The 9,478-nt window shown below is 32.6% G+C and overlaps 1 protein-coding gene across 1 annotated transcript in view; it reads right to left on the bottom strand.

Moving 5' to 3' along the window:
* Window positions 1-8,510: 8,510 nt before the first annotated feature.
* Window positions 8,511-9,478, bottom strand: part of LOC128651633 (potassium voltage-gated channel subfamily A member 2) — a 1,574-nt gene continuing 606 nt past the window's right edge. The window contains exon 1 of the mRNA XM_053704638.1: window positions 8,511-9,478. This exon is cut by the window's right edge and continues 606 nt beyond it. Coding sequence (XP_053560613.1) covers window positions 8,511-9,478 — 968 coding nt within the window.

Genomic DNA, 9,478 nt, shown 5'->3' on the forward strand with positions numbered 1-9,478 from the left:
GCCAATTAGGAGCAGCTATGCGGCAGGGTTAGGTTTGTGAAGGGTGTCATATACATTTCTTAAAGGGACACTGAACCCAAATTATTTATTTTGTGATTCAGATAGAGCATGCAATTTTAAGCAACTTTCTAATTTACTCCTATCATCAATTTTTCTTTGTTCTCTTGCTATCTTTATTTGAAAAAGAAGGCATCTAAGCTTTTTTTTTGTTCACACCTCTGGAGAGCACTTTTTTATTGGTGGATGAATTTATCAACCAATCAGCAAGGACAACCCAGGTTGTTCATAAAAAATGGGCCGGCATCTAATCTTATATTCTTGCATTTCAAATAAATATACCAAGAGAATAAAGAAAATTTGATAATAGGAGTAAATTAGAAAGTTGCTTAAAATGGCATGCTCTATCTGAATCACAAAAGAAAACATTTGGGTTCAGTGTTCCTTTAAAGGGACATTATACACTCATTTTTTCTTTGCATAAATGTTTTGTAGATGATCTATTTATAAAGCCCATAAAGGTTTTTTTTTAAAATAAATGTATAGTTTTGCTTATTTTTAAAGAACATTGCTCTGATTTTCAGACTCCTAACCAAGCCCCAAAGTTTTATTTGAATACCGTCAGCTACCTCTACTCCAGCTTGCTGCTGTTTGTGTAAAGGGTCTTTTCATATGCAAAAGAAGGGGGGGGTGTCTTATTTGCCACTTGCAGTGGGCTTTCCAGCTACCTTTTCAACAGAGCCAAACTGACAGCTTCTAAGTAAGTTTTGAAACAGTTTTATACTGGATTTTTATATCAGTATCTGTGCATCTTATTCTTTATAGTAGTGTCTATTACATGCAGTTATATGAAAATGAGTGTATACTGTCCCTTTAAGCTTGGAACTGACAAACTCTTAATTTTAAAATTAAATTACAGGAAAGGGGACAAAATTAATAATACAGGGATGTTGCTTTACTACACATTATTAAAAATGTTATAATAAAGTCTCAAAGTGTATAATGTCCCTTTAAAAAAGGAGAGTCCTAACTAACTGATTTGAATGACTGCTTGGAATAATATTTGACCAAAAAGGTCCTATTGTGTCAGTCAATATAATTGTTTGTAAATATTTTTTGTGTTAATTTAATGTCAAACCGTCTCTACTAGCTTTGAACTGCAACAATTTTAGAAGAAAAACAGCATTTTTTACATTAAATTGTAGCTACAAATGCATATCATGTGTAGGCAGCAATAATAATTATTAATGTTGGAATTTTAAGTTACTATTTCCATAAGTGCCAGTGAAATGTACACAGTTGAGTGTTAAAGGGACATGGACAGATGTCTTTGTTGAAACAATGTTTTAATGTAGTACATTTTTTGACAAAAATTCTTGTGCTAAATATTTATTTATTTTTTTTTAGGTTTGTGAGTCTTGTTCTCATCTACCAATCTAGCAGTGGGAATTGGCCGTATCAGACTTAACACTGTCCTTACAAAACAAAATTATTGCTGAACTATCTTGTGCATCATAGAAAAGTTTTAACTTTCTACGTCCCTTTAAATTGTCCTTTTTGTGTCTCAGCTAGTAGATATGAGTTGAATAGTTTAATGACACTTTTGATCTAGCATTTGTTGTTGCACTGTGCTTTTTAACGACATTAATATACATATGTACAATCCATTACATTAACTGCTTGTTTAAGCATTTTATATATATATTTTATATTTTTTTACTTTAAGTTTGTGGTATTAATATTTTTCATTATGCATAAGGTTATTGTGAATTACTGTGTATGAATTTGTGTGTGTATAAATCTGCTTGCATATATGAATAGAGACTGAATAACTACATTCATATATCTATTTAGACTGTATCAATCATGCATATATGCCTATTGTACAAAGGATTTGTTATATAAAAGTAAAAAGAAAGCTATTTTCACCAACCTATATTTCATGTTTAAAATAAAAAAATATCCAATGTAGTTATTTTAATGAATATTTTACATTAAATATTTTTCCCCAGAGTGCTTTCAATCTGAAAAAGTACATTAAAATTCACAAAGTACGTTTTTATTTTCTTGATGTGCATGCGCGTGCAGGTGTGTGTTTGTGTGTATATGTGTGTGTGATGGACAGAAGCCCATTAAAGTAATCTTGTTAATCCTGTCAAATTTTCAGTTATATTTAATGACAAATATAATGGGGGGAAAAAACATTAAAAAAAAACAAATTTTGTAAAAAAAATCAAAAACAAAAAACAAACATAAAACTTGAAGAAACTTGTTCATCCAATGATAAAATCAAAAATATAGTATGTCCAAGGCTATTTATTACTCCATTGGTAATATTTTGTATTTTGTTTTTATATTTTCACCTCTTTCCTTTTATAGCTACTAAAAATTAGCCACCCTTAGCATAATCTACCTGGAACATTTTATAATTATACTATCCAAGATCACTTTCTTCAAGCTACAGAATTATTTACCATAGTGATTCTTTTTTGGGGTATTTTTATTTTATATTAGGGATGTTGTCAGAGCAAAAATAGTAGAAAAAATCTACTTAAAGGGACATGAAACCCATTTTTTTTTTTATTTCATGATATAGAAAGAGCATGCAATTTTAAACAACTTTCTAATTTACTTCTATTATCTAATTTGTCTTATTCTCTTGATATTCTTTGCTGAAAAGCATATCTAGATTGTCTCAGTAGCTGCTGATTGGTTGCTGCACTTAGAAGCCTCATGTGATTGGCTCATCCATGTGCATTGCTTTTTCTTCAACTAAGGATATCTAAAAAATTAAGCAAAATAAATAATAGAAGTAAATTGGATTTTTGTTTAAATGTGTATTCTCTTTCTGAATCATGAAATCATTTTTTGGGGTTTAATGTCCCTTTAAAGGAACTGACAGCAATATATAACTTTCTATATTTAAAGGGACAGATTACCCATATACTAAATCACTTGAAAGTGATGCAGTATATCTGTATAAAGCTGACAAGAAAATATTACGTGAACATCTTTTTGTACCTCAACATTTCTTTATCTCACTTTTCTTTACTGTGATATTGTGTGATTTCCCCATAATCTTGCAAGATTTCATAGTAATTGGGGAAAAAAATCCTGAACATGCATCCTGATTGGCTGCTTAAATCCCTTTGCAATGGAATGCAGCTGCTGCGTAAATATTTTCTTTTTCACATATGATATTTTCTAGTCAGCTTTTTACAGCTTTTTTTTTATTTATTTCAAGTAATATAACAATTGGAAAATATGTCTCTTATAAGCTGCACTTTCCTATCTGGATATTCAACCAAACATGTTTATCAAAGTGCATATTGTGGGCACAAATGTGGAGAAATGGATAAAATAAATGAAATAATGTTTTGAAAATTCTAAGTTTCACTCACAAAGGTTTCATGAGTAATCATTGCGAAATCATATTCCTGTATGTTCATCTGTAGATTTCTCCATAACAAAAGCATATTTTAGCTGATTCAAAACAGAGGAATAACTAAACATAATACTAGAATTAGTTTGCCATCAAAATCCAACTTCCAATACATTTACTAAACATAGTATAAAGCATGCATTGTATATTACTTGTATTAATTACTCAAATTAATTTGTGCTGCCTTCTCTGTTTATTCCTCCTAGATTCTACTCTCCCAGAAAGGATTTAGTACACATTCCATACACAAAAGGGCATAGTTTATATCACCAATTATGCACTGCAGTACATAAAAATGCTTTATCATTTTGTCATCAAAATTAAAAGGTTTTGCAAATTAATAGCAGTTCTGGTACACAGCATTTTCTTGGTCTCTTTCAGTGGTCTCTCAGAAACAGAGCATATGCTCTGGTCTAATCACTCATTTGTGTAGAATGTTGAAGGCTCAGAAAAATATCACTATACGTGAAAGTACAGTAAACACCTTTAGATTTGAATATATAATATTTAGTTATACATACTAATCCAACTTTATAGTATATTTTTAATATTTATTTTGTCTTACTTTCATGTAATTTAGCTCTGAGAAGAGTGGCTTTTTTTTTTTTTTTTTTTTTTTTAATTCTCAGAACTTAAAATGTATACTACAGGTAAACCCTGCTCAATATCTTTTTCTAATTAGCTTCAGCAGATAACAACTAGCATAATAACTATGACAAGCCTTGTCTTCTACAGAAGCAAGCACAAATTGGTGTCTCCAAATAAGGCAAGTGTTAGAGGGAGTTTGCCTATTGAAAAAACATTGCAGCAAACAAGATATTAACATGTTTTAAAAGTGTCTACACTTGGCTAATATTTTATGCAACAGCAAGACAATATACATATCTTAAAATTATAAGGGGTTTAGTGTCTGTTTCAGTATAATTTTGGCACTCCATTCTCTCTGTGGGTGACTGGAACTAAAGTAATATTCAGAAATATTTTACAGCAAAATCGACAAAATAAATATTAAATGTTTAATGCAAAGTTGTTTCCTTAATTCAACGTTTTAAAGGGATTTGAATTAAGTTTAATGTACACTTTAAAAATAGTGCAATTTGCCTCAGCCTGCTACATTCGATGTATTGATTGGTTAGATCAGCACAGGAGATATTGTATATCTGGCCTCTAACCAGCCAAAGTAGAAAAAATATAAACATACTCATTTTGATAGATATTTTAATTCTTAAAAAAAAAAGAATTATCATGAAGATAATGATGTACTTTAAGGCTCATATACTATGTATTTATAAATAACACTGTAATGCCCCTTTAATGCCTATCATTAGACTGACCAGCAATCTCTTACGAGTCCTTATTTGAATTTTTTAATTTGACCACAACTGACACCATATCCTGCTATTACATTAGAAATTCACTTCACTGTAAAAATGTCAGACACAGCTTCCCAAATCCCAGTTTCTTCAATCACTTGGATTACTATAAAACCCACTCATGAACGTGCAATTTTAACTAAAAGTTAAAAAAATAAAACAAATATTGAAGCCACTTTGATACCAGCATTTTGAAATTGTTAAAATTGACTTTTGCTCTTTGATTGATTCTATTTCCCTGTGTCAGATAGTGATCTTCATTCTTGACTGTAAATTATGACGAATTCAGGAGTTCAGATGAGACAGAAAGAAATGATTAATGATTTATCCAGGAACCATATTTTACCTAGGACTTGCCAGATATAGAGCCTTGTCTACCAGTTACATAATTCACTGCTGCATTTGCAAAACCTGTTACTCGACTTATCCTATTAACTGAACATATGTAACTAATGATCATCACACCATACTATAATATAAATCTCTTTACTCCCAAAACAAATATGATTGAGTTACCATATGGAGACTGTAAGGGGCCCATTTATCAAAGGGCTTGCGGACCTGATCCGACACTGCGGATCAGGTCCGCAAGACCTCGCTAAATGCGGAGAGCAATACGCTCTCCACATTTAACATTGCACCAGCAGCTCACAAGAGCTGCTGGTGCAACGCCGCCCCCTGCTGACTCGCGGCCAATCGGCCGCCAGCAGGGAGCTGTCAATCAACCCGATCGTATTCGATCGGGTTGATTTCCGGCGGTTCCTGTCCGCCTGCTCAGAGCAGGCGGACAGGGTTATGAAGCAGCGGTCTTTAGACCGCTGCTTCATAACTTGTGTTTCTGGCGAGTCTGAAGACTCGCCAGAAACACGGCCCTTCAAGCTCCATACGGAGCTTGATAAATGGGCCTGTAAGAATCAATCAGTCATATCAACTATCCTTTAATATTAGTCTGTTGTCAAATTTGTGTAACTTGTAAGTAACGTTTGCGTGTTTAGGGCTAAATAACAAGTGGAGCACTAAATTATCGCATGTCCGTTTGCTACCGCAAGCAATTAGCTCTCAGAAATTTTTGTTGGGGCTTAGAAGTTGGTGGAAGTGGGGTATTAGAAAGAAAAATGGCAATGAAAAGTGCCTTAACATTGCGGTCTATGGAAACTGTGTATTCCCATAGACCACAATGTAAATATATATGTTTATGAATATATACATATATATGTATGTGTTAATATGTGTAGATATTCATATACATAATTAACAATGCTCCCAATCATTGCGCTACTTACTTCCTTTGCTGCGCGAGGTTCTGATGCTGTCTCTGATGGCATCAGAACGAAGCTGCCATAGGAGCCTATGGAAGAGCGCTTTCATGAGCGCAAGGCTTCCTAGCAATGCGAACACAAGCTATTGCGATATTTGGCGCTCTACTTGTAATCTAGCCTTTAATGTTTTGTGTGTGTGTGTGTGTGTGTGTGTGTCGCTGTGTGTATGTGTATATAAAATATTTTTTGTTTTTGTGTGTTATGTTTATATATATATATATATATATATATATATACTCACATAAACACATACATGAAATTATGCACATAAATAAAATATGTATTTTTATTCATTGTGCAATGCATTTGTATGCTTGAAATGTATTAAGCTTACTCTGAAAAATCCATTTTCAGAGTTCTGCATCACTCCTGAAAAGCTTAAAAGGGATATTTATTATTAGAAACTATGAATGTGGGTGATACAGTACATATCCTTTCAAGCTTCATTAACCTCTCCAAAATGTGCATACATTCTGTTTGCTGCAAGCATACTCTGCCTATAGCTTAAATCTCCTAGAAAATGTACAATCAGTGTGTCCCATTTCCTGATTTGACCTATGAATTCCTATAAGGAAATTATGTAGATAATACCATTCAAGAATATAAATACTATAAACATGGATTCAGCTCAATAGCTGAAATTTTTCTACTAAGAAAAAAGATATATATGTGTATGTGTTTTCTTATCTTTGTGCACATGCAATAGATACTCATGCATTACGCTTATTTCACATATGTTTTTTTTTTGTTTTTTTTTGTTTTGTTTTTTTTTAATAAATGGAATGTAGGGAAGAATATAGGTTATGTAGTAGCATTTAGTATCTTCAACAAGATACCTTAAACCTTCATAGTTTGGGGGAAATGAGTTGCAGCACTTTACCCTGTAGTGCATAAACAACAGTAATATATAGCATCAGTCAGACTTTTTACCAGACATTAAATATGTGTGTGTATATATATATATATATATATTTGGTCTTCAGTAGCTTCCCTGGTTTTCACAAATCATATACAGCCCATTCATCCATTCATTCATCCATCTCTCTCTCTCTCTCTCTCTCTCTCTCTCTCTAATATATATATATATATATATATATATATATATATATATATATATATATATATATATATAGGGGTTGAAATTTCCACTAGTCCCCTAGTTCCGGATGAGTAAGAAATTGCAGGGGACAAGTTTGTGGACTATTAACTTTTTCCACCCTGGGCTAGGAAGTTTTAACCCCTGATTAGTAAACTATAGTGATATATAAATATACACACACACACACTACCAGTCTCATTTATCTCTGACTACTGAAACTACAGTGAGGCCAGCATTTTAGAAACAGCAAGAAACACATATTCATGCACTTATTTTATATATAAATGTTATATACTTGTTTAACCTTCAAAGCGTGGCCTTTCTGGAGTTCTGTTTTAACAGTGTTTTTAAAAATGTTACATTTTTTTCCTTTATATTATATGAACCATAAAATGAGTCTAATTAAACATCCAAATATTTAAACCTCATTTCTGTTTTGATGTAAATGTTGTTGGCTTTTAAAATTTGAATAGACTTTGTCTCATGTATCTTTATTTTGTTATAATCCCAAAACACTGGGATTAAGCTATAGCAAACTGTTAGCCTTGGCAGATTAATTGTAATTTTGGTGAGCCTGTATTTTTTTTTTGTAATAATATGTAACATTTTTTGTCCTACTGTTTATCTGTACATAGATCGCAGTGTCAGAGAAGCAGCTACCTGGGCTAAAAAATCCACTGATTTTTAAAAATAATACCAGAGTATCCTTATATAAATAATATAAACACAAAAATATATGTTTTTTTTTCTTTTTCTTCATAATATGGATGGCTTTTTAAATAGATATTTAAGCATTCAAGCATGATATGTGCTGTATTTACCTGGGCTATACATATGTGCATTGACTATTTAAGTGCAATTTCATGTTACAATACTAAAATCTGGTCTGAATGTGAGATCTCAGTTAGCAATTTCTATCACATATCTTGATGAGTCTAATATCTATGATAAATACCAAATAAAAAGTTTATCACAGAATTTATCTACAAAAATTTCAATATTCTCTAATAGGAAATTATGTTTTTCATCTGATTTTAAATTAAACCCCATAAAAAAATTTTTTATATGAGAAGTACATTTCTTTGGGAACTCATGAATTTGCAATTGCACAACTGTCACAAATCGGAGATCATAAGTGAATTATATTCTAGTTGGGAATGCAATAAGTATCACTTACACAACTGCTTTCCATGCAGAATTGACACAATTGAATATATATATAAAAATATCAAGCAGGGTTAAACAAACTCTGCAACTGTCCTAGAAATGAAAAAAATAAGTCAAACATCAGTTAACATTTTGGTTATATTCACATAGTTTGTATTTCCTAAGGTGCAATTTGCAGTTTTTAAGTTTTTCTCTCTAAAGTCTTCATTGCTATGATTAACTCCTTCTTGAATCTCCATGTAATCAGATTTACTCAGAGTGGAGGCACTTCTGCTTTTTTGAAGGTCAGGGGATGATGGGATCTTTGGACAGCTGGTCACTTGCAAATACTGTGCTTGCTCCTCACCCTCTGTCTCTCTGTGATAGAAGTAATTGAAGTTGGACACTATGACTGGAACAGGTAAGGCAATGGTTAATACGCCAGCAATTGCACACAGGGAGCCTACTATTTTACCACCTATTGTTGTAGGGACCATGTCTCCATATCCAACTGTTGTCATGGAAACCACAGCCCACCAGAAGGCATCTGGGATGCTGGGAAACTGAGAATCTCTCTCATCAGCCTCAGCAAAATACACTGCACTAGAAAAAAGAATAACACCAATGAAGAGAAAAAAAATCAGAAGGCCTAATTCCCTCATGCTAGCTTTGAGGGTCTGGCCCAAGATTTGCAGGCCCTTTGAATGTCTCGATAGCTTAAAGATCCTAAATACTCTGACCAATCGGATAACTCTAAGAATTGCTAATGACATTGCTTGCTGACCCTGTTGCCCATCTTCAGATTTTTCTGCCAGTTCTGTACCTAATGTAATAAAGTAGGGAATTATAGCAACTATATCAATAATGTTCATAATGTTGGTGAAAAAGCCTGCTTTGCTTGGGCAGGCAAAAAAACGGACTAAAAACTCAAATGAGAACCAAATAATGCAAAGTGTTTCTACAATGAAAAATGGGTCTGTGAATGTGTTAGATTGTTGTCGTCTAGATGTGCTGTTTAAGTACTGATGGTAATTTACTGCACTCCCATGCATGTCCTCATTTTCATCTCTGAAAATAGGTAATGTTTCAAGGCAAAAGCTCA

Source organism: Bombina bombina, chromosome 3 (assembly GCF_027579735.1).
Source record: "Bombina bombina isolate aBomBom1 chromosome 3, aBomBom1.pri, whole genome shotgun sequence".
Classification (NCBI taxonomy): Eukaryota; Metazoa; Chordata; class Amphibia; order Anura; family Bombinatoridae; genus Bombina; species Bombina bombina.